The 25719-nt window shown below is 36.1% G+C and overlaps 4 protein-coding genes across 8 annotated transcripts; 2 read left to right on the top strand and 2 right to left on the bottom strand.

Moving 5' to 3' along the window:
- Positions 1–1299: 1299 nt before the first annotated feature.
- On the top strand, positions 1300–3612 carry LOC100254488 (mitotic spindle checkpoint protein MAD2). Its single transcript, XM_002270867.5, has 7 exons — positions 1300–1618; positions 1729–1744; positions 1857–1987; positions 2730–2850; positions 2954–3057; positions 3149–3270; positions 3369–3612. The coding sequence occupies exons 1-7, from the start codon at positions 1546–1548 to the stop codon at positions 3423–3425; spliced, it is 624 nt and encodes a 207-aa protein (XP_002270903.1). The 5' UTR covers positions 1300–1545; the 3' UTR covers positions 3426–3612.
- A 79-nt stretch (positions 3613–3691) lies between these two features.
- On the bottom strand, positions 3692–13063 carry LOC100249383 (trihelix transcription factor GT-1). Of its 2 annotated transcripts, none has more exons than XM_010656867.3 (5): positions 12323–13063; positions 11196–11234; positions 5212–5358; positions 4811–5035; positions 3692–4179 (listed from the first exon to the last, which is right to left on the bottom strand). In XM_010656867.3, exons 1-5 carry the CDS (start codon positions 12834–12836, stop codon positions 3977–3979), a joined length of 1128 nt encoding a protein of 375 aa, XP_010655169.1. In that variant the 5' UTR covers positions 12837–13063; the 3' UTR covers positions 3692–3976. The 2 variants fall into 2 exon arrangements, with proteins under 2 accessions (XP_010655169.1, XP_002270945.3); XM_002270909.5 differs by having other exon boundaries at positions 5212–5343.
- Positions 13064–15870: 2807 nt separating this feature from the next.
- Positions 15871–18742, top strand: LOC100254469 (uncharacterized). 3 transcript variants are annotated; one of them, XM_059741891.1, is made up of 3 exons: positions 15891–16094; positions 16529–16702; positions 17580–18742. In XM_059741891.1, exon 3 carries the CDS (start codon positions 17630–17632, stop codon positions 18602–18604), a length of 975 nt encoding a protein of 324 aa, XP_059597874.1. In that variant the 5' UTR covers positions 15891–16094; positions 16529–16702; positions 17580–17629; the 3' UTR covers positions 18605–18742. The 3 variants fall into 3 exon arrangements, with proteins under 3 accessions (XP_002266643.2, XP_059597874.1, XP_003631349.1); XM_002266607.5 differs by lacking the exon at positions 16529–16702 and having other exon boundaries at positions 15871–16094; positions 17563–18742; XM_003631301.4 differs by lacking the exon at positions 16529–16702 and having other exon boundaries at positions 15892–16094.
- An 857-nt stretch (positions 18743–19599) lies between these two features.
- LOC100244197 (protein PLASTID TRANSCRIPTIONALLY ACTIVE 7) lies at positions 19600–25640 on the bottom strand. 2 transcript variants are annotated; one of them, XM_010656850.3, is made up of 4 exons: positions 25533–25640; positions 24923–24979; positions 24712–24774; positions 19600–20090 (listed from the first exon to the last, which is right to left on the bottom strand). In XM_010656850.3, exons 1-4 carry the CDS (start codon positions 25575–25577, stop codon positions 19755–19757), a joined length of 501 nt encoding a protein of 166 aa, XP_010655152.1. In that variant the 5' UTR covers positions 25578–25640; the 3' UTR covers positions 19600–19754. The 2 variants fall into 2 exon arrangements, with proteins under 2 accessions (XP_010655152.1, XP_002266725.1); XM_002266689.4 differs by having other exon boundaries at positions 24712–24771.
- Between the last annotated feature and the right edge of the window lie 79 nt (positions 25641–25719).

Raw genomic sequence — 25719 nt, 5'->3', positions numbered from 1 at the left:
GATAAAAAAGTTTTAGGAAGAGGGTATTTTTTCTTGATATTAATTTTGTTTTTTCAATTTTGTCGTAAACAACCAATGAGAATTTTTTTTTATAAATTTCTCTTATCTTCTGCCCTTATATATATATATATATATATATATATATATATATATATATATATATATATTCCGATGTTTGGTTTTTGTAAAATATATAAGAAAAATGTGACGAAAAGAAAATAAAAAGGAAAAATAAAAGCAAATGAAAAAAATAAATAAATTTAAAGTTAATTTATGTTTTTTTAAATTTATTTTACTTATTTTTTTATTCTTATATTAGATAATTTAAAAATATATAAGTTTATAATTAATTTGAATTATATTTAATTTTTGCATTATTTTATAATATAAGAAAATCATTTTCGAGAGCCAAATGAAACCCTAGAAAACCATGGGCTTGTTTGAAACTGTTTTTTAAAACACTTTTATATTCTAAGAACAAAAAATATAGAAAACACATTTTGACGACCAAAATATGTTTTTTGTTATTTGTTTTATGTTTATAAGAATAAAAAACATAGTGCTTTGAGATAACATATTTTAATTGTTTTATATTACTTTCACTCATTTTTTAAAATTTGTTTTAAGAAATAATTTTACAAATGTGTAAAATAATTAAAACTAAAATATTAGATATAAAAATTATTTTTAAAAATATTTAAAATAGATTTAAGACATTTTGTCTTTACAAATAAACTTTTGTTTTACAAAAATGAGAAAACAACTTTTAAAAACTGTTCTCAAAAATTACTTTTTCAGAATTATTTTTAAAAATAATTACCAAACAGATCTATGTATCAAAAATCACAAATGTTGTTAATTTTCTAGAATTTACAATTTATCCCACTAAATTTATTGAAGAAACAATTTGAATAAGTAAATTTGAAAATAAATCATTTTTTTTAATATAATAAACCCCACTAATATAAATAATTTTACTTTTTTGAATTAAATTCACAAAATCCTAATGTCAACTAATTGGACGCAACAAATTCAATTAAACATATTGGGACTAATGACTAATTTGTTACAAATCAACACAAGGAGATCGGAAAAAGGAAAAAGAAAAAACATTTTCCTAATTTTAAAACCCTAATGTGAAATTATCGAAGCCAAATTTCCATTCAATTTGAGATGGGCTTTTTGGGCCTGGCACGCCCATTCTTGGACAAGCCCAAACCTAGCCATAGGCCCACACTCACTTTTCGAACCGTTGAAATGTTACCGTTGGTCTCCCACAGAAAAAACTAGCCGTTGCATTGATTCATTTGCTCAAAACCCTAAACCTATTTCTTTTGATTCACGACTTGCCCCATTTCCCCAAAGCCCTTCTCTCAATCTAAACCCTTTTTCTCTTGATTTTCTGTTTGATTCCTGAGAAATAAAACCGATCTGTTTCAGTGCTTCATAGTTTTTTGTGGGTTTTTTTTTTTTTTTTTTTGGTGTGAGAAAACCCTAATTTTTTCTCGCCCAATTCGATTGACAACCAAAAACCCTAGTCATTTAATGGCTTCAAGAACTGCCACCAAAGACATCATCACTTTACGGGGTTCCGCCGCAATCGTCAGCGAATTTTTTGGTAATCTGCCCTTCTGTTCATCTCCATTTCTTTCGTTTCTTTATTTGGGTTTGGTGGGCGTTTCAATGAATCTTGACTGATCTGCCTGTTCCTTTGTGGACCGTTTTCAGGTTATGCTGCAAACAGGTATGAACATTAAAATAAACGGATTGAATTGTAGTTTATTTAATTTTCTGTTGAATTTTTAGATTTATGTTTGGGTTGGGAAAGTGATTTTGATGGGAAAGAAAATGTTCAGTATTCTATACAATCGCGGAGTTTATCCGGAAGAATCTTTTGGAAAAGTGAAGAAATATGGCCTTCCAATGCTGCTTACTCAAGATGAGGGTGTTAAATCGTTCATTGCTAACCTAACGGCTCAGCTTTCGGGTAAGGATCTCTACCCCCCTCCTTTCTTGGTTCTGTTTGGTTTCTAGGAAAATGTAGGAAAGAAAAAAAAAATGGAAGTTTGAAAATTTAAGTTTCACGGTTAGGAACCTTAAGAACCCAAACCCTTCATTCAATTGTGGCTGATACATCAATGAGTTTTTCCTTTTCTTTGTTCTCTTTTTGGTTGGTGAGAGAATATAGGAAAAGGAAACATCCAAGGTTTTGAATATTTCATTTCTAAGGAACAAAAACGTCCAATTAATTGTGTCTGACACTACATATTGGTTCTGTTGAGATGAACTCCCTTCTTCTTTTGTTTGGTTGCTAAGAAAATGTAGGGAAAAAATTGAATGTTGAACATTTGGATTTATATGATCAGGGATCATAAGAAATAAAAACCTCCAATCATTTGTATCTGATACAATATTGGCTTTGTTTGGTTGAGTATTTTGCTTCCTTTCTTTTCGTTTTTTTCCCTGCTTCTTTGCTGAGGAAATGTATGCCAGAAAAATGAATCGTAGTATGAATGTTTTACTGATTTTTCATTATTAGAAACCCCAAAACAAAAGCCTCCAACAACTGATCGGATAAGATAGGATGGCTTTCAAATGAAAAATAAGAAATTTTGTTTCTCTTCCTTTTGCCAGTGTTTTCTTGGCAACCAACAAACATGGGGTGAATGTTTGATGTGTATTGCTATTCTTGTTGGTGCATGACATTCTCTTTGTTGAATCTTGTTCAGAATGGCTAGAAACTGGAAAGCTACAGAGGGTGGTTCTTGTAATAATGAGCAAGGCAACAAATGAGGTGTTGGAGAGATGGAACTTCAGCATTGAAACCGATGGTGAAGTCGTTGAGAATGGGTAATATTATTATCTGGTTTTTTATCTCCATTTTCCAAATCTCAAAACCCTCGAAAGGTTTCTGGTTTTCTTCATGTTTGTTTCATTTGGTTTGTTTATTCAGGGTGTCAAGGGAGAAGAGTGACAAAGAGATTATGAGAGAGATACAAGCAATCATGCGACAGATTGCTTCCAGCATCACTTATTTGCCATGCATCGATGAACCCTGTAATGCCATGCCACCAACTACACTTTTTTCCGGATGTTGGGTGGTGATTTTTACTGATGGAATCTCCACTTGTGATGGTTTGTCCTTCAGGTGTGTTTGATGTGTTAGCATACACTGACACGGATGTTGCAGTTCCATTCACCTGGATTGAGAGTGACCCCAAACTGATTGCCAATCCACAGATGGTGAAACTGCATTCTTTTGATACCAAGGTAAGATTATCTCACTAAATATTTAAAGCCCAGAACAAGGGTTGGTTGGATGGATGATTAATGGTCTTTTTTTGTTTGTTTTGATGGGGCCATGGCAGATACACAAGGTTGACACTCTTGTTTCATACAAGAACGATGAATGGGATGAGGATTAGAAGAAATGAGGGGGCTCTTGTTGCTATTCTTTTTCAGTTTCTAGAACTATCTATGAGTGTGGATTCTGTGAATCATTTATTCACATTTTGTAAGCTGAGTTGGAAAGATGATCTTGTTGAGACTCTCCGCTGTCTTTTGAGCGTGGTTTAACAATGAAATGAAAAGGAATACAACAATTTTATTCTAGGAACATAAATTATACTGCAACTATTCCAAGTACTGAGATTTCTCAGCAATGAAGGTGTGTGTAGTCAAAAACCAGGCATCAGAGAGACCAACTCCAATCATAAATTGACATTTGCGAGAATAGTGTGTAGTCTATTTACAAGCGGCCCCCACGGTATGTCCCAGGGAAACAAAAACCCAAACTCCCATTCCTATAATCAAACATGAGTCTACTATTTATTTTATGCACAATTAAGAAGCATTCTTTTAGAATACTTTCCCTTGTGTCAAACAACATTTTAGAGCTTCACTGGTAAAATCTTTCTCACCACCCAAGTTGGGGTGCGCAGAGGCGTGTGTGCCCCATTTGCGCGCTTGCTCTTTTTTAACTCATCCCACGGTATAATGAATCAGGACGAAGATCATCCATATTGTCAATGTTTCTGTACCCATTTAACTCCCTAAGAGAAGACCATCCCCGACGGGTCAGAAAATCACGGAAATCTTCTTCAGTATAAAACGTCTTCTCCTCTGTGTGGACTGGTATGTGCTCCGACTCATCATAATGGCACACTTTTATGCCTATTCCTGAAAATAGGAGAGCTCTCACATTCAGTACTTCAGACATAACTACAGACACAACAGTTGCATTGATCAATCCAAGTTGTAAAGCCAGGCCTCAAGGAGAGATAGACTTGAAAAAGGATAAATATGAAAGGAATCTAAGTATTCATGAATTATCACTCTATCTTGTATGATATACAATTGGGGCACCATGGGAAAAAAGACACCATACAGACTCGGTTGACCTAGTTGAGAAGCTGCATGATCAAAAAGCTGCTGACTTATTTCATTGTAAAACAAGACATAAAAAGATAATGTTTAGATGGCTTAAAAAAACAGTAACTTGTTTTATAACTGAAATTTGAAAAAAAAAAAAAAAAAAAACAATTGGAAATTTTTTTTAAAAAAAACTATTAATTTGACCTTTTTTGACATTAAAACTATTAATTTTAACTATGATTAAAAAATTGTTACAAAATCCAAATGGAGGACCATTTTGAAAAAATGAATCCAATGGTGACCAGATTTTCTCTAAAAATAGCCAGCTATTGATATATCCCAATCAATGCTCAAGATCTCTTCACCATCACAATTTCCTTTTAAAACAGCAGCAGACTCCAAATTGTTTTAATAGGCAACAATGTTCTCATCATACCTTCATCAAGGTGAAGACTGTAGCTTCCCAAAGGCATGTCCCTGTCAAGAGTCCGAATTATCTGATCTTCATCCTCCAGCCAAAATCCACGTTTAGTTCTTAACCTGAATGCAGACTTGATTGCTTCCTTGATGGCATCTGCAGTGCCATCAATACCAATCCTTCTTGTATAATCCCCCCACTTGACTGATATTACCCTCCCACCATATGATTGACTCTCACCACCTGCAAAAAGATATTTCAAGAGTCACCTCAAACAACCAAGAGAACTGGTCCCTTGAATTTGAATAGACTTGTAGAAAAAGTGTTCCTCAAACAAAAAGCACATGTAATAAAGTTCAAGTTGAACAAAAAATAGAAACTGCACTCTTCCTCAATTGAGTTAAAACGACAATGCTTACCACTTCCAGGGGTCTCTCTCCAGTTCCAAGGAGGAACTCCATTTGCAGTGACTGCATCAGCTGAGGTTATAGCAAGAGGATGTCCATCATGATCCAACTGTCTCTCAAGATTGAGTGTTGGCCTGCCACTAGCTGTAGACCAGGGAACTTCAAAAGGAGGAAGTTTGTTTCTTCTCGAGATAAATTGATACAAAAAGGATTATGAAATTTGGAAGTAGACATTAACATACAAGATGAGTATGGATGAGAAATTAGAACATTAAATAATATCTTAATTACATTAAGAGAGTTGGCGGAGGAATAATAGCTTTGTGAGTCTATGGAGAAAAAGAGGACATAACACAAAATAGAAGCAATATAAACATAAAATACTAAAATAGAAGCTAAAAGGAATGTATAAGTGTAAGTGGATCTATATCATGAATTGAGATGGGAAAATATCTAATTACATATAGAGCTTAACGAAAGCTAATGACCTAATATTGTTTAAGATGGGTTGGGGGGAAACCCATGAGCTTTCATGAACATATTTCACGTGTTACTGTGTGATACAAGCCAATATTCCAGTGAGATCACAATCGTCAAATTACATGTAACCCTAGCATGGACCAAGGGATTGAGGGCAGATTTTATCACATTAATGTCCCTATTATCTTGAAAAGGCCTTCCTATTGGTTGATATTCACTACCATTATGTAGATCTACATGAGTAATACCATAGTGAGATTCAAGATGCACTAACTAGCATACTTTCCTAACATTTCTTATTCCTCTTCTCTTCTGGCTCATTTTTTACTTCTTCCGCCATTCTAATGCTCGCAAAAAGTAGCATTGCCATAGATAAAGGGACTTTTTAAGTTCAAGAATTTAATTTTAACCTTGTACAACTTAAAAGTATCCAAGTTTCAATTGTTTGAAGAAAATAAAACCATGTTTTGTTTTCTGTTGGTGGTATGGGGAGTGTGTTTCTTGATAAGCTCTACTTGTTGTGTTCTTGTGTTTTAGGTCCATTTCTTTCTCATCATTTTTTCTTCATCGCTAAAATAACAATTATATTAATAGCACCTAATGAGACACAAACATATCTCTTTCTCACCATTAACTGGTTAAATCTAGGTTTCCCTCATTCTGTTGCAAAACCAAGAACCAAATTCGGGATATGTTTATGTCCAAGCACCATATATTGTTTATATTTTGGCCAAGTAACCCCTCAATTTGCAACACAATATGGTAGAGACAAACTTAGGGTGGTCAATTTTGTGCATAACTTTTGTTTTATGCTCATAGTTAAGACTGTAGCCTAAATCAATTTGATATACATTGTTAGCCACCATTGCCTAACAGTTTAAAACTTTAGGTAATTGGTAGCTTCACATGGTGTCAAAACCTTAGTTTATTAGAGCTCATGAGTTCAAGCCTCAACAATGTTTATTACCATCATTTATCAAGCTCATGTGCAACCTAAAAAAATACATGTTGGGTTATAGCGCCCAACCCAGCTTGATAAGCATTGTTGGTCCACTATTACTTTTTAAGCTTTTGGGTTAAATTTGTAGCCCACACTCATAATGTACCATATGGTAGCTCAACACTCAGAATTTTTATTACCCTCATTTATCAAGCTTACATGCAACCTAAAAAGACATGTTGGATTATAGTCCAAAGCAACTTGATATACATTGTCAGTCCACCATTACCTTTTAGTTTAAGCTTTTGGGTTAAATCGGTAGCTCAACACTCATAATGTACCACATGATTGTTGAAACCCCGGTTTGAGGCTTTGGTAGGGCTTCCATTAAAACCATATTTAGAAGAACACCAAATTAATCATCTCAAATCAATTTTAATTTATATATATTTTTTAATAGACAAAGACAAGTTGAATTGATAAAACAGCAAAACAGGGGGGTGCACCCTACGTATACAGGCAGTATACAAAGAGAGCTAAATACAAGGCCTCAAAAAGAAAGAAAAAGCCTATAGAGGTAAAAAGCTAGCCATCATGCCAATCACCCAAAAATTCAGAAAAGAAAGAGAGTCTAAATCCAAAAACTGTTAAGACCACTCTAGAAGAGTCCAAAAAAAGAGGTTCCTCAAGCAGGGGTTTGACATGCATAGTAAAATGGTCAATAGATGAGATGTAAAATCATTTGAATGCCTTGTTCATAAGAGAGAAGACAGAAAGGTATGTGCTTAACATGGAAGGGCATTTCAATGTATTGAAGGAGTTTAAGCATACGAAGAACCTTGAATTGACCATCTAAATATTGTCAAATCCATAACCCAAGGAAATCGATCAAAATGAAGAACGGTGATGGTGGTGATGGTAAACTTGCAGAGAGTAACAATTATCATCATCCTCTTGCCCTTGTGGTACCATCCACACCTTAGTACAAGGTTACCACAAACTGAGAATTGGAGTTTCAGGTCTAATGTGCAAATAGATATTTCAGTGTAATTTAGGAGAGCTTTTTAATTGCTAAAAGTATCTAGATGGATCCCTCAATCATGGGCCTCACACTTTTAAAAGTGATTTATCTACTTTTTGGAAAAGCAAAGAGATCCATGTTTTTCCACAAATGTGAGGCAAGAAGTGGACTTTTATTCATTAAAATTTTTTAAAAAAAATGTAAAAATTATCTTCATCTTTAATAAAAGCATTTTAAAAATATAGTTCTCAAATACAAAATCCAATCACACTACTTCTACTTCTACTTCTTCTAATGCTACATGTAAAAGTGAAATGTTATCCCAAACAAGTCTTTAGAAGGCCTCTGGATTTTGTGAACTGAAGTTTACTCTTTCCCCTATTGAGGTTTATCAGGATTTTAGGGTGAGATTGATTTTTATTTTTTTTTGATAGGTAAAAAGAGTGATTATATTAAAAGAGCTTGAAAAAGGCACATCAAAGTACACACAGAGTATACTAATAACATCTTACAAGGAAGTAAAAGGAAAGAGCAACAACAATCCACCCCACAAACCAAGCCTAAAGCCCTAAAGATTAGGGTGAGACTGAAAATTTGAATATCTGTTAATATTCTGTGTCAGATTTTCAATTTGGGTAAATAGTAGCTATGTGAAAACTTTGATGCTTACTTCACCATTTTTTTAATGGGTTTTTCAGTATTTTTTTTGTCAACTTTTAACTTTCTATTTATTTTGGTCATGGAGGTTTCTAGTAGGATGATCAACGTAGTAGTGGAGGGGTGTACATGAGAGGTTTTAGGATTTTGAGGTGTGTGGTGGAGACAAACATATATTGTCTATACATTTGCCATATGCTAATGACTTGATCTTTTTCATGGCCAATCAGCTTTAGCAGAGATCCCTTGGGTGTATTCTCACATGTTGTGAGGCATTTCAAGTCCTGCAAATCAATCTAGAGAAGACTATTATAACCCAATGGGGAAAGTTGGGGAGCTTGGCATATTGACTAAAAACTTAGGTTCTGGAGTCAACCCCCTTTCTTCTATATGTGGGTTTGATTGCTGGGGCTATCTTCTGAGTTCACAAGTGTTTGGGATTCATTAGTCAAGCACTGGTAGAGAAGAAAGGTGAATGAAAGATGTCACACTTTTAAGGGAAGAAGGCCAACCCGATCAAGAATACTCATCCAATTTATCTATAAATTTGATGTCTCTGCTTATGATTTTACTCAGTGGCAGAGAGGCTGGAGAAGCTTCAGAGGGACTTCCTTTGGGATGACACAGAAGAATCTAAACTATGACTCAGAAAAGGCAAAGGTGCATAATATCCTTTATAGAGTTGGTACAATACCAGGGGAGCTTAGCCTGATTGTTGATTATCTCAGTGGCAATTTTTAAGTTGGAATTAGAATAAAGATACAGAGTGGAGAAAGTTCTAGAGATTGAAATAAAGCAGAAGATAATGATGATCCTTGTTGGGCTAAGCAGAAGATAATGATGATCCAATATTTAAGTCATTTGGAACATGTTGGGCTTTCTTTACCTATGTTGTGTTGGTAACTTTTAACTCAAAGGCATATCTGGGCTAGCCTACAGGACCCAAAGGCTTGTCTTTCAAGATCCTTCTGCACTTCTGATTGGAGGCCAGAGACATGTTAGTTTAAAGAACCACCTCCTAGAACCAACTAAATACAGGTGAAATATGACATAAAGCAAGCACTCATATCAGAGAAGCCATCTAAGAATTTGATAAAAGCTAAGCCCTACAGTTAAAAAAGATAGGAAACAGACATGAGACTGACTGAATATTCCAATGCCAACAAAGCTCAAGTCTTAGTTGAAACATATTACAGCAATCCCAAAGTAGTTTCAGAATGCTGAATGCCAAAAATACATTGTTTAATCTAGAGGAAAAGTCCTTACAGGCAAACTGATCGAGACCACACAAAAAATCAGAATGCTTCTAATCTCCTTCTTCCTTAGTCCCATAAAGTTGTGCAACTAAATTGCTAAAGTACTTAAGGATAATGATTTATTTCATACAACAATTTAAACACAGTTTCAGTCTAGACAGCTCATGGCATGCTAAACTATACACCTCCATGCAATAGCAACCATTTTCAACAAAAGAATGGCAAATAACATGAGAAATTGATGAAACCAATGTCTCCCCCATACAAAAAATTCTACAGAATTACCATGACGCAAGAGGCTGGACTTAGTCAAAACCCTTGCTAAAAAATAATTGCCATTAATGCTGAAAAGAGTCCCTCCCAATATCAAAACAAAATTATTAGCATACGTATTTGCCCTGTGAAAGACTTGAGTGTAATTGTGAACTATTTCTAGAAGGAGAGTAAGAAGCTGTGAGTAAATCATGTGTAGAACAAACAAACAAAATCCATATACCATACAAAATGTGATAGAGCCAGATTTTGAAAATAAAAAAGCAGTAATTATGTTCTTTCATTTATATTGGGGCCATTCAATTATATATGATATCAACTGAAACACATATTGACAATCAGAATTTAAGTTTTGCAGATGATGCAAGGAAGCAGCAAAAATACTCCACATAATAACCAAGGTTTTAAAATGTCAAATGTGTTAAGAGAATGAACAGGATTTATCTATATTCTATTGACAACAAACTCCTAAAGAAAAGCTTCCACCAGTTATAAATGAATAAGATCTCCTCAGCCATGTGCAAAAAGAATAATCATGAAGGTCATGTTTATACACTTCCGTACTTTAACAGGTAAAACTTGGTTCATATTTCAGTTGAGACCTCCACTAAATAATAACAATAATTCAGAAAACAGAAAAATAAAATAAAATTTGAAGAAGATAAGCCCCAGACCAAGAGAGACTGGATTTAATATGGACCCAGCAAAAGAGTGAAGGGATAAGTAAATGCAATTGCACGATAGGTTGCAGGTACAATCAAGTACCAGAGAACACAACTACTTTAAACCAACTCACATCTCAAATACAGTAGTTACCATGAACTATGAATGGTACAAAACCCTCTTTCAAAATTAGATACTTGCCAATGTGAGGCCCAAAAGGAGGAAAGAACATAAGACCTAGACACTTTAGCTGGCCTACATATTTACAAAAAAAACCAACCAATAAGGGTGTAAATCTGGCTAGGTTCAGGTCTTAATGACTCAGGCCAGAAAACAAATGTTCATTTGCACCCTCGGCCAGACCTACAGAAATATAAATTAACACTTGCTGTGGTGGCCTAGAATCACAAGTGTGCTGGAAAAGAGCCTCAGAAGGGAAGACTGGCTATGTTGGAAATCCTTTTTCCAAAAAAATTGATGTTGTTAGCACAGAAAGTTCTTGGAGAGAGGGAGGGAGGAAGCTTTTCAGGACAAAAGCACACCCCTACCAACACAAACATGTACAAGCATGCACGGACACCCAAAAAGAAAAATCAAATAATGTTTGCATATAAGAAATTAAACCACAGTACAAGCCAACAAATAAGCAAGATGAAAACATGTAAGATAAAGTTAAGCTATGGGAATTCAAGCTACAGTAACAGACCTTCGACTGGTCCAAATGGAATGCTGGTATCATCAATACCTGCACGAACAGAAGTAGTCAAGCAATTACTGTAATTGAAACCAGTGTCATGAAAATAGTAGCAGAGAACTTCATTTTTTGTTGCTAAAGTACACTACTGAAAGAAACTGAAATTCCAAGAAGCAAATGGGTATGATGACATAACTAAAACAGTAATTCGAGGTGTACAAGAACAACAGTAGCATAAAATGTGCACCAAATACACAGAGGAATAAAGGGATGAGATTGAGAAACAAAAATGAAAAAGGATTAAAAGGATCCCCTGAAGCAATGTCCCAAACATGATGTGCCTGACTCCTGAGGAAATGTCAGAACAGCACAGCTCTTTTCTCATTAATTATCAGACGTGTGATTCAAAAGCATAATATCCTTATTTGGATGTTATGATAGATATTACCAATGATTGGGTTTTCAAAAGTGAATTAGGTAGCAGGCATTTGAACATCCAAAGTGCATGGGCTCAAGACCAACTTTGGGATAAAATTTTAAAAGTATATTTGATTCCAACAGTGCAGATTAAACCGTATAACAAACTGGTTAGGATACTCTTTATGGCCAGGAACAAATAACATTTGAGCACAAAGCAGAGTTTAAATCTTAAAATTTGTAATGTCTAAGACTCCAACAATCAACACTTAAAATTTTAACGTCCATGCTCAGAACTAAATTTCCAGTCACCTGCCCACATGCCACTTCTTAATATGTTGAATCATAAGGGTAAATACAATGGCCAATACCCCCAACCTCTTCCTAATCCTAACCAACTAGCTTAGCTCAATATATTGGTTTTACAAGTCCTATTTCAGGAGATGGAATGTAGGATGCCATAAAAAGCCAAACAGGGATGGACTCTTTTAACCTCTGCTGATTCAAGAAAATTAATCAAACTAGTGAGTATTATTGAAAAAGGACAAACCCAATCAACAAACAGGCAGAAACCCCCTTAGAGCACATCTGACACTGCTCAATTCAACCAGTTTGCAATATTAAAATTCATATAACTCTTTTACCCGAAAACAATTAAAGTCCAATTCAATTGAGGAAATACAAGAACAACTAGAAATTGAGAAGAAACAAACTTCAGATACCTTTATCGGAGAATTGGATGAAGGGATCGACTTTTGACATGGTGGGGCTCTTGTAATGCGCATTCTTGCTCCGCTCCTTCAAAATCTCTTCAATTTCCTTATAATACGACATCTTCGCCGACCCACTTCCCCTATCTTGATGCTTGGCTTTCTTGAACTCTTTCAACAAGTTCCTCCACTTGTCGGTGCACATAGTCGGCGAACGATCGAAGCCCTTCTCTCTCATTTTCGCCGAAATCTGCTCCCACAAATGCTTATTCGACTTGGAAGTATTAAACAAACAGTCCATGTCTCTCCGAAATGCTATGAGACTTCGAGTCTCGTCTTGGACCCAAGTCTCGGCTCGCTTCTTGGGGGCCTTGGGCTCGTGGTCCTCGCCGCTGCTGTCGCCGAGAATCATCTGCTGCTGCTGATGTGGAAGCCCGCCATTGGAGACCACCTCGATCATCATGTCGCGGCCCTCTTCTTCTTCCTTGTAGAAATCGAGTGGACGAGGCTTTTCGGGCAAGTACATGGTTGGACTGTGATTTGGGCGGGATTTGGAGAGGTGGGTTAGGACAAATTAGGGTTTTCAGACGGGTAAAGTGAATGTTTGGCTCCCAAGTGCAGCGGAGAGAGAAATTTCCCTGAAAATTTTTAAACTTTCCCGTTCAGTTTCTCAGTGAAGGAGAGTGCGTGGAGTGAAAGCTTCGTATACGGAAATGGGGAAGAGGTGAGGTGGACTTCTTGCTCTCCGTCTTATCATCATTCTTCTCTATTTTTATTTTTATTTTTATTTTTATTTTTCCTTTTTTTCATTTTCTAAAAAATCATAAAATTTTATTTTTTATTTTTCCTTTTTCTGAAAATAAATAAATAATTTTGGGTTTACAAGGCAGGCTCTGTGTCAAAAATGAATTTCCCAGTAATTCATCCTACAAAGTTAAGTTTTATAAAAATATTTATTATTAATCATAAGAATTGGGATTTATGAAAGTTCAATGACAAATTAAGGGTATTTTGGTTAGAAAATAATTTTCTATTTTTAAGAATAAAGAAATAAGAAAACACGGTGTGTAATTAGAAACTATTTTTTGTTTTTTGTTTTTAAAAATATAAAATATGGATTTTCATAAAATACCTTATAGTTGTTTTTTTTTTCACTTATTTTTTTATTACTATTTTAAAAAATAATTATATAAGTATGTAGAATAATTAAAAATACAATATAAAAATTATTTTTAAAACATATTTAAAAGTATTAAAACAAATTAAAAATATTTCAGGTTCTCAAACAAACTTTTGTTTTACAAAATATCAAAAAATAATTCTCAAAAACTATTTTTCGGAACTATTTTCTAAAATAGTTATCAAATAAAATCTAAATTTTTTAATTATTGAAACATTATAAATGCTAAATTTAGAAAAAAAATTTCTAGCAATATCAAATTATTTTTTCCCACGTAGAAAACAAACACAAAATTCACACTTTACCATTAAAGTATTGAAATGGACCCCAAAACTTAAATATTTTGTGGTTTTTGGAATTTCCTATTATTTTATTTTTATTTTAAATTTTTTTTTTAAGGTGATTTCACCATTTTTCCTACCTTATCTTATTATATTTCAATTTATCACATTTTATTTGAATGATACAAAATGGACCTAAATTTAGGTTGGTTCATGGAAATTTAGGCCGGTCTTGTATTTACATGGTTTAATTTAAAATTCTTCATATGCGGATTTCAATTTATCTTGATAAAAGCTTGAGAGTGATTTTAAAAGGGGTAGAGGTCTCAAATGGGTCATATCGGGGCCAACATAATCCAATATTTAGCAGGCCCTTATAGGCCAATGTGTCGGGTCGGCCCAATTTAGTTGAAAATCATGTTGGGTCATATTAGTCCATGCAAGCCAAATAGGGAACTCGGCCAGCCCATGAGCCCACAATGTGTTGGGTCGTGTCAATTGGCAACTCTACTTTGTTAATATTTAATTCATTTTTTCAAGTCATTCTATGAAGTTTGGAATTTTTTTTCACTATTAAGTGGAATTTCTTTTTTTACTTTAAGCATCTTAAATAATTATACTTTTATTTTTTATTTTTATATTTATCAAGTTTGTAATTGTAAAATTCGAAAATTTAAATTTTTGTTTTTAAAAATAGAAGAAAAAAAATCATATTTGGATTTGTTATTGACCATATGGTGTTTATTTTTTGGTTAAATAGAAAAAGTCAAGATAATAAGTTCACTTTAGTTAAGTTAGTTAATATCAATAAAGTACTTTTAACTTAATAGAAAAAGCCAAATATTTTAGTTTTTTCTATTTAACTAAAAAACAAACACCACCTAAGTCTTTCGCTAAACCTAGAGATGGGAAGAGTGTGTTGAAATATTTGAACAAACTTCATTTCAAGCCTTAGATCATATGGTGTATGTAACTATCATCCTAAGGATACCAGATTAGGCAATGGAAGCATTCAAAAACATGAATCTTAGATTTAGGTGTTTAGAAAATAATCGTTATGATTTGGATGTTTTCATATTAATTTGAGTTGATGAAGAAGGTAGTGCATATCTAAAAAATCTTGTGATCTTCTAACACGTGTAAAGTCAAATAAGGATGGGAAGTTAGTCTACACTTGATAAGAATTATAGATAACCCAAAGCTTCATTGGTTTGTAGTAAAGCTAAGCTAAACACTACAAAGAGGTTAAGAACATCGATACCTCTAGACCTCTAGACGTTCTTCATATGGATCTTATGGGTTTGAAATGAACAAAAAGTAATGATAAGAAGAAATACATTCTAATGATTGTTGATGACTTCTCTATGTTTACTTTTGTTGCCTTTTTAAAGGACTAATCCAAGTTTATAGAAAAATTGATTATAATTGAAGGGGAACAATCAAAAAGGAAGAAAGTCATGTTTTCAAATTAAGTTTTAAAAAAATAATTACATTTTCTTAAAGGCATGTTTGGCAAGTGGGAATGAATATCTTATTCATTGTCTCATCAATTTTCATATTTGCATAATTTAAATGATAATAGAAATAAAATCAAGAATGATTTCAAAGAAAATGAAATCTCACTTATAAGTGAAATTTGAATTAGAAAAAATATTCTGATTTGATAATGCAAGTTATTTTAAAAAACACTTTTCAAAAAATCAAAAATCAAAAACCTATTTTTGGATATATTGTTTTTCTAAAAAAAATATTGCTTTAATTTTTTTTAAATAAATTTTAAATTCAATTTATATAATATAAAATAAATTTAAAAATATAAATTTTAAACTCAAAAGAATTACTTTCCTATTTTAAAAATATAGAATATAATTTATTTTGAATAAAAATATCCTTCAACAATTTTTTAACCGATAACTCAAATCAATTATCAAAATAAAGTTATAGATACTATTTTCAATAAATGTGATTATTTTGCTAAATATGCGAATTATCCATTCCTTATAATCAAATATTTCTTTTGAAAGCTTTTTTTTTTTTTTTTTTTTTTTTTTAACAAACACTCTTAAAATGTGATTTTTATTATTAAAAAAACTTGTTGGGAACAGTTCCAAACAGAACTTTATGATATTTTTTTTGCCTGCTTGAGCGGATAAATAAAAACGCCAGAGTCCCCCAGACGGTCTGATGTTCCCACCCAATCAAAGCTTGGGAGCAAAACCCTAATGCCCAAGAAATCTTCGATTCAGTCTCTACTCGCAGCAAATCTGAATAAGAAGCTAGAACTGATATTATTCAAGTGCTTTGTGCTCAAAGTCTCTTTCAGGTATATAAACAAACACCTCTTCCTCAATCCCCCTATACATCATTACCTATGCACTCTGTTTGGTTGCTGAGAAATCTCAGGAAAGCAAGGAAAAGAAATTCTGGGTCTTGTGTATTTTGCATTTTCGTTCGAGCTAACACCAAAAAATACGAAGTTTCATTTTTGTTTTCTACAGGTTTCTGGACAACCAAACATGGGTTTTGGGTTCGCCTTTGGAAATGTTTATTTCATGGGTTACTTCCTTTGTGGGTTGTTTGATTTCATTATTGAGGATTAAGTCTTCTTTTTTTCAGCTCAATTTCCATGTACCTAAGTTCTATTGTGAATGTTTGACGGGCCTTCCAGTTTTAGATATTTAACTTCTGTTGTTGATAGCCATATCAAATTACATGATAGAGTCGAACTTTAAATTCTTGGTTCTCTGCATTTTACAGTGTCTAGAAGTAATTTTGATTCCACAAAACCGATTCTTAGTGTGTATTTCCAGTCCACCGATTGCTCAGCCACCCACATCCCCAGCATAATGCTTATGCTTAACTTGCATCTGGTATGGATCAGCAAAAGTTGGATGGGAAATGAGCCTCCCAAGTGTGTTGTCATAGTTTCAGGTGGAGTTGCCAAAAAAATTATGCATTTGATTTGTTACAACATTTTTGGGTCAAGGATGATCTTGTTGATTGAGTTTTGGTACTGGTTTGGATCATGCTATGGTGCTGTTTATATTTGATACACATGTTCATTGTATGCTACATTATTTGCGGGTGTGCTTGTACTAATATTAATGGACTAAATCCTATCAGAACTCTGCAGTTAAGAACTTATGTAGGTGACAATAGTACTAGGATGTGACCCTATGGGAAATTTTTGATAAAATTCTTTAAACTATCAAAAAAATGTATCTGTTAGCATTTCAGAACCCAAATTCTTTAGCCTGTCAGAAAAAATATCTGCTAGTGTTTAAGAACCCTGCACTTATATGATGTGTACTTCTCTCTTTCTTTCCTTTTTCTTTGTTGTTATTCCTTTTTTTTTATCTTTTTCTTCTGTGCATATGTAGCTTTCTGCACAAGTATCTGAGAAACTCTAAAGTATGCTTGTGTGGGTATTCAGGCATGTGTAACCCTCTTTCTTACATAAGACATGGATTGGGAAAAAGCATTGAATATGCTAAATTTGAAATTGATTCTTTACTATGGAAAAAAAAGGATAAAGTTTTTGTGAAATATGACTTCTATTAGGATGAAATGTTGGTCAGCCACCAGCAAGAATAGAATATGCAATACTTTTAACAAAAAAAAAAAAAAGTTCAGTCACTTCTATTGTGTTTTCATGTGATTCCTCTCTCATTTTATACTCATGAGAATTACCAAAAAATTCAGTTTCTGGGTTTTTTTTATTATTATTATAATTCAATGGTATATTTTTGTTGATTCTTTTGTCCAGTTTCTTCAACTAATCTCTCTTGCAGTTTGTGACTTTTTGTAGGACCCTCCTAGTAAGTATAATTTGCTATTATCGGCCTGATTCTTCCAAGAATGAGCAATGCCTATATCACTGGGTTTCGTACCATTCACCATAAAGCAGCATCGCCATTTCCTTCATGCAAGTTGCATGGAAATGGAATTCCATTTCCTTCATGCAAGTTGCATGGAAATGGAATTTTCAGAACCTTCTCCACATGCACCTCGCCGTTGAACTCCTCAACTCCCCCGCTCAGCATTCGATCCCCTTCATCACTTGTGTTGGCATCTTCCCAGATTGTCCCATCTAATCTGCCACAGCGCTCAGAAGAATGGTTTGCCCTGCGCAGGGACAAGCTGACAACAAGCACTTTCAGCACTGCACTGGGCTTTTGGAAAGGCAACCGTCGTCATGAACTCTGGCATGAGAAAGTATTTGCATCAGATGTACAATCCATAGAAGCCTCTAGAAATAGTGCCATGGAGTGGGGCATGCTCAATGAAGCAGCAGCTATAGAGCAGTACAAAAGCATCACAGGTCGTGATGTGAGCTTGTTAGGGTTCGCGATCCATTCAGAGGAGCAATTCAATTGGCTTGGTGCTTCCCCAGATGGTCTTCTTGGGTGCTTCCCAGGTGGTGGTATCCTAGAAGTGAAGTGCCCATACAACAAAGGGAAGCCTGAGATGGGTCTTCCCTGGTCTACTATGCCTTTCTATTACATGCCTCAGGTGCAGGGTCAAATGGAGATAATGGGTAGAGAATGGGTTGATCTGTATTGCTGGACACCAAATGGGAGCACAATATTCCATGTATGTAGAGACCGCAGTTACTGGGAGCTGATACATGGAATTTTACACGAGTTCTGGTGGGAAAGTGTGGTCCCTGCTAGGGAAGCTCTATTGCTGGGGAAGGAGGAGGAGGCCAGGTTGTATAAACCAGCATCAACACACAAACAGACAGGACTGGTGATTAGTAAGAGCATAAAGTTGGCTGCTGAGTCTAAATTGTCGTGCAGAGAGATTGCAAGTCATATCGAATTTTTCAGATGAAAGAGCAACCCAACTTGTTTTGAGTTTCCTTTTTCTCCTCTGGTTCAACCATGTATTCCTTTATTGACTTACAGGCTCTTGTAAATTTATTACTCCCAATTCATTACTTAATTTACTGTTTCATCATGTTTCTTCCTATTGATGGCCATCACTGATTCTTATTTTTTTTATTTTAGTCATCTCTTGACCCATCAGGTGGGGATGAGTAACCCATTGAAAAGGGCATATGATGAAGAGATTGAACCCATAGGATGACCTTGGCCATAAAAAGGCAGGAAATAGAGCCATCCAAAGCAGGGGCATTCATCAATCAATCCAATGGCAAAGAGGTTCCTGAAATGTAGCGTGACCATGGACCTTAAAAAGAGTTAAATGAGAGACGGAGTCAAAAAGATAATAACTAAGATGAGAATGGTTAAATTAAGTAAATGGCAGTTGCAATGAATATCTATAGTCTAAAGCTGTTCAATTCTTGATATCCCATCGAATTGATGCATCAAAGATAGGAGAGATGGATTCTGGTGGGCTGTCCTGGGCGGATCAGTGGGATTACAACACCCCCGATCCTCCACCACCGTCAGCAGAAGATGGCAAGAAGAAGGACGGATCTAGCAAGGGTGGATCTGGGAAGAAGAAGCTAAACTTCAAATGGATGAAAGAGCTGGTCAAGAAATCCAACAAATAATCAACACTACTAACTGCAGCAGGCATTCAATTGCCTTCATTATTATGAACCTTCCAAACTCAGCTTTCCCTCTGTCCATGTATTATGAGGTTTTTGTCATAAGTTCTTTTGTCAATTGCTTCTTCCAAAGGAGGAGAACCTGAGTTGTTCTTTTGTTTTTTTATGATTCTGCTCAAATAAAATTTTTGGCATCATAAGCAGTTTATAGCTGTGAGTACTGAATTATCAATTTACAATACAAATGGCTAGGGTTAATTGCCCTTCTACACTCAAAATCTTGCCCGAAAGAAAATGGGCAGAAGCAACAATATGGCTAGAATTGGCCTTAGAAGCTGTTATATAGCAGAACCATGAAGTTATTCTCTCCTTTCAAGTCTTAACATAGATTCAAGTAAAATAGCAGTCAAAAAGATATTACAAGTTTCAGCCTTCAGCTTTAGATAACACAATAGATCCATTTCAAAATTATGTTTCTATTTCTTTTAGATAACCAGGCCCGGGCTTGTAGGGTTCAGATTCCATGTACGCATCTGGGCGATAAAACCCAGCATCATTCACACGGTTACTGAGCACGTGGAGGATGGCTTTCTTGTTCCCCCCATACTCATCCCTATTGTTTTCAACATACTCTTTGGCTTCAGCAGCTACTTCATTCACAAAATCAAAGCGGTTGTCCTCTGATAATAATAATCTCTCGATATCCATTGTCAAGAGCTTTCCCCCTTCCTGTATCTTCCTTACCTTCTCCTCAAGGAAAGGGATTCTATCCATTTTGTATCGCAACATATCATCCTTCTTTGTCTGAAACAAAGAACATTCCAAATCATTTGTGATGCCAGTACTTTCTCAGTTCTAAATTTATGGTTGTTTCAAATAAGAAGTAAAAGATTAAGGAGCATTAAAGCAATGCAGAAGCCTCCTTAAAATTTAGTTGGTCCCATGAAGACCCCAACATCTCATCAGATATCATACAGGGAAGAAGTAATAACAACAGATCTATACTTGTCTATGACAGTTCGACAATTTCACATTCATAGGGGAAATGACTTTTTTTTTATAGGTAAATAAGCTTAATATATTAAAGGAGCTTGCAAAAAGGCACAAAAAAGTACACACGCAGTATGCAGATATTGTCCAGAGGCAAGCAAGAAAAGAGAAGAGAAAGATTCAAACCCACCTTCCCACCAACAACCAACTCCCACAAGGGCTGGGAACCCCCTAGCAAAAACCAAAACAGAGAAAAAACCTTTCCTGGAACAAACAAAGAACCCCTTGTAGAACAAAATTCCCACCGGTGGGGGCCTGCAGAGACCACTACTACTAAGTTCCCACCCCCCTCCCCAATTTTTTTTACTGTAGATGGAGCACTATTGTAATTGACCAAGCACTTGAGCCTTCAAATTTCCTTCTCAAGACGCAAAGAGGACATGGATTTTCGCCCTCCCCCTAACACCTTAACCCCACGACCTTTCTTCGCTTCCAGTTTTCTAAGAAGAGAGCTGATTTCCTTTTCGAAGCCCAAAATTGGCAACCCCAAACAATTGGAGAACTTGACAAAACCTTTGGGAAGAGATGCAAACTCCTCCCCTTTCGCTACACCTCCCAAACCTGCAACCCTAGGAGGATCCACCACCTCAGTTCTGGCCTCCGAAACTGATATTCCTTTCACCATCTTCCCTGAATGCTCCAAGGACCCATCTTGCACCCTCAACTTTAAACCAGGGGTCGAAGGACCCAAAAAAGAAAGCAGAGAAAAAGGGTGGTTGTTTGCCTCCACCAAAAAAGAACTTCATCTGAAATTGCTGCCTGTGAGTCCACCAACAGCGCTAGGCAAGAACCAAGGCATTCAATCAGATCTCCCTCACAGCTTTCCTCTTTCCTTTCTGTCATCACAAACACAGGATCCACAACCGCAACCCCAAAAGGCCTCGGAGCTGCCCCATTGTCCCCCTCCTCCCTCCTCTCAGTCACCGCAACTTCGCCACCCCCTTGAACCAACTCTCGAACCTCATCAATAGGGAAAAGCCCCACCGAGCTCCCCAATTCTCCATCAGAAGCCCTTCAAAGACTTCCCTCCCTTAAAGCCTCTCTTATGACAACTTAAAGGAACCTAGGCCTGGCTGAAACTTAAGAAAACCCCCCCTTCCTCGTTTGACCCTGCAGAGGCTGGGTTCATCTCAGTTAAACTTTGGGCCTCCTCCCCAATCCCCTGGCAGCCCAAAGGCTGTGGCCCAAAGACCAAACCAAAGCTGTAACCCTCTCGTCACCCTCCCAAACATTCCTTCTGCAGCTTTCTCAACTGCTACGACACCTCCTTCTGCAGCTTTTTTTACTGTTGCGGCCTCACCTATCAACTTCTTCATGTATGAACACGGCACATCCCCATCCCCAGTTGGCAGAGGGTGCGGAGACTTTCCCACACCATAGCTGGCACGTGAGTCTCCCACCCCATCGTCCCTGTCCTCCTGCACTCCAAGCTTGTTGCTGCAACTTCTTGGCACTAATAAGAGAAAACAGGGTGGCACTTCCCACCGCGACAGGAAAGAGAAACTAGCATTGCCAATTACCGCATGCAGCTTCCCATGCACGACTCTCCCAACAGATTTGACCAGGATCCTTGCCCACTGCAGATTGGCCATGCACGCAGTGTCTTCATCCACAGCAATGAACCCTCCGCAACAAAATCCTATCTTCCTAAACACCTCTCGGCTCCACAAATGCAAAGGAAGGCCCAACACCCTTACCCACAACTCCTTGGCTGCCCCCACTTGAGCCAACAGCCTACCTCTGGCGTCCACCGAACCAAGTTCAATAAATTCTCCTTAATCCTTCTTGACCCTCTGGCCAACACCCTCTCTGCCTCTGAGAGGTCCTCAAACTCAAATAGCATTAAGGTGCCCCCAAAAGCAGAAATCTTCAACCCCCCTTTCACAGACCAAATCTTGAGCACATAAAGTTTCAGCAAAGACAGCTCCAGGAAAGGCTTGGGGCTCTTCCCAAACCACCCAACCAAACACCGTCTGAAATACTCCTCTTTACCATGAGCCTCACTTTCTCCTAGCTGCAACCAAGCAGCATCTCTCACCACTCCCAAATCTTTCCTAAGAGCATCAGCAAAAGACCCAGCTACTGGCTCCTCACTTGGTCCTCTCCACAATTTTACAGGAGAGATCACACTCCTAGCCTTTGTTGGCGGAACAACACCTAAGGTCTCCGCCAAAACAGACCGTCCCCCAAGAATATCCCTCCCTATGGGAAAGAGAAGCGAGAAACGCTTCCCTTCTTCCGCCATAACAAAACAAAATAAGAAACTCCCAGTCCCATTCACTCTACGTTCCAACTTAAATCTCCTTCTCCCCTCCTTCCAACCATTACTCCACCTCTCCAAACTTTCATCCCTGCAGCAAGCTTCCACCCCTTCCAACAAGCACCACCGAAGACGAAGATCCCCAAACCTTATCCAAGCTGAAAGACCACTAACCTATTCCACAATCACACCTTTCAGTTTCTCCCCAACCTCCTCCACGGAAATCTCAAAAGATTTTTGACTCCACAGCAAACCACACTCACCCTCCTCTCGCAACCATTCTTCATACTCTCTCTGCTTTACACTCTAGTCAGGGGACATCATGACTCTAAGCAGAAGTGATGTATCCAGTTTAGAGCTTTTAGCTCCATTGGATTTATTAATACCAAATTTTGAATCATGGGACAATATCATGCATCAGAGAAGTTGATCAAAGAGAACCTATAATCCGAACCAATTCATTCAACACCCAACCCTCCCCCAATCGCCTCTCAAAAGAAAATAAATAAATAACTAGCCTAAGCATGTATTGTGATCAATGAATGGATAGTCCTCAAATTTAGAATTTAATGCTCAAGTGACATGTTAGTTTGATTGTTGTTTCTACATAAGAAACATGTCACTCCCCAGGCTAATGGACTGAACTCAAGTATTTCAAGCATATTTTACCTTTTTTAATAAGCTATTTCAAATATAAATAGCAACTATCTCACAGAAATATTTTATAATCATTCCACCACTTTGACATTGTTATCATCAATGAGGTGGCTTTAACAAACTCAAGTTTAAGAATAGTACCTGCCAGGTCACAAAATGATTCACTTGCCTAGTGGGTCCTTTCGATTTACAACTATTGCCTCCACCAACATACAACTGAAAACTCAAACTTCTGTTTTCCGAACAATGAATGGTCCTACTATGGAAGAACCAGATCCACTTTGAAATCTCTAGCTCTTCATTTCTGGCTACCTCAAGCATAATCCATTTTACATGCACGTGGAAATTCCACATTGCAACTCCTGTTTAATCCATCAGCATTATCCCAAAGTTCTACCAAATACACTCACTCACAATTAGATTTTTTTCTAGCATTTTCACCAAGGAAAACTAGTTTGTCACTAACCGTTTCATCCTTGAGATGGAACTTTCTTGAGACTACTGAATAAATGTCTCCCATTACAAGTCAAATTCTATTCAGTTTTACCTGTTATTTATCCCATGATAGGTTTTGGAGCCAATATATGTTTTGCTCAGCTGGCAACAACAACAACAACTCTAGCCCATGGCTATATCTACTATATCAAATGGGTTAATTTCACTCACCTTCCCTGAGATTTAGGCTAAATATATTTGATTCTCAATTGTTTGAATATTCATCAAATACATCTCCTACCATTCTCATTTATTATTTTCACTCACCCCTCTCTAACTTGAAATAAGGGAGATATTTGACAAAATCTTACACTAATGGGCATCAGGTGTATTTAGCCAAAACCTTAGGGAAGATGAGTGAAATTAACCCTATTTCCCACAAATACTCCAAATCCATCTTTGTATTCACACTGCTACTACATTCTGGTTATACTTCAATAATAATCAAAGAGAATTCATCAGGCATAAAAAAAATTGTCTGCATCTCAAAAGTGATATCTACGGGGGAGGAACCATTAAGTCCTAGTGCCATCTACCACTTTCCAAAGTAAAACAATCTGTAAACCAGATAAAGATAATTTTACCCATGACCATAACCATGGTATGGTCTAAAATGCTTCTTATTTGTTGTTTCTTCTTCTCATTATTACTCTTAATTTCTTACATTTATGCTACTAAGAAACAAAATTTTCCAACTCTTTTGCTAGTAAGGAGCAATTTTATAAAAAAAAATTATTTGGCCTTCTAGTTTTGAAATTCAATTTCAATAACTTCTTTAAAGTTTTCAGACAAGCATCTTCACAATGCTAACAACTCAAACAACTCAACTCAATATGCACACCCATCTCACCAATGTTAGGACAGTGTTTAAAACCCTAATCAATTACACTAAAACTACAAAGAGCATAATCAAAAGAAAGAATAGTGCATATCACTCAGCTAGTGTATAGGGTTTCTCTGTACCAATTTTCTTCGCCGCCATACACGCCGACCACGACCATCGCGTTGCAATTGTGAAATTACCTGGTACAATAAGCGACGAATACGGAAATTTCACAACAAAAAAATTCAGTACAAAGAGATATTTCTTTTTTCCAGAAAATTTTCTTGATTTGTATTTAAACAAATAGAGCCCAGTCAAACTTTGGAACGCAGAGAATTCAAAGTTTCTAACCTGTGACCTGACGGAGAAGCTAGGAGGCCATGAATTTCCAGCTCCCACCGCTATCCTCTGAGGTGAGAAAAATTAAAGATGTTAATTCTTCAAATTAAATAATAATTTCCCTCTATTTGATCCCGAGAAAACTGAGGAAAATAGAAAAGAAAAAAAAAACTGTACATAAATCAGAAATCGAGTAGATTAAGCCAAGTAACAAAGTATATCTCAGCTGATTGAACTTTCTAGCTCATCAGCTCCCAAAAAAAAAAAAGAAAAAGAAATATGAGATTCATAATTTCAAACTTCTTCGCTCTTCCTAGGTTTTCACGGCAACCAAGTAGTACCCTCCTACAGAGGAAATAACCTCTGAAGTAAAGAACCGAGGCGTATCACAAAACATAAATATTTACAAATAAATACACAATTTGGCTGCGCTTGGTTCCCGAGAAAAAGAACGAACATAGACGAGAAACTTAAAGTGAGCAGAGCAGGTTGAGTGGAGGTTTTAGTGTTTTGCAGAGTTACAAATGACAAAATACATACAAAAATCCAAATTTTCTTATATATATATATTCCATCATTTTCTGAGGAATCAAACGGAAACGTAGGAACGAAGAAGGATTACAGGAGCAGGTGATGAGCAAACGAAGGGCAGAGAAGAGAGCGCCATATAGTGGCCGCTCTTTATCTCCTCACTTTTAAAACCCCCACCCTCCAACACTCCCAGCAGTATGCCACTTGATCTTCTCAAAATTACATTAATACCACCAGACTTTTTGAAAAATAATAATTCTATTTTTCAGTGTTAAACC

Source organism: Vitis vinifera, chromosome 1 (genome assembly GCF_030704535.1).
Source record: "Vitis vinifera cultivar Pinot Noir 40024 chromosome 1, ASM3070453v1".
Classification (NCBI taxonomy): Eukaryota; Viridiplantae; Streptophyta; class Magnoliopsida; order Vitales; family Vitaceae; genus Vitis; species Vitis vinifera.
Note: the sequence above shows the minus strand (reverse complement) of the source record. Positions and strands in the feature narration are given on the sequence as shown.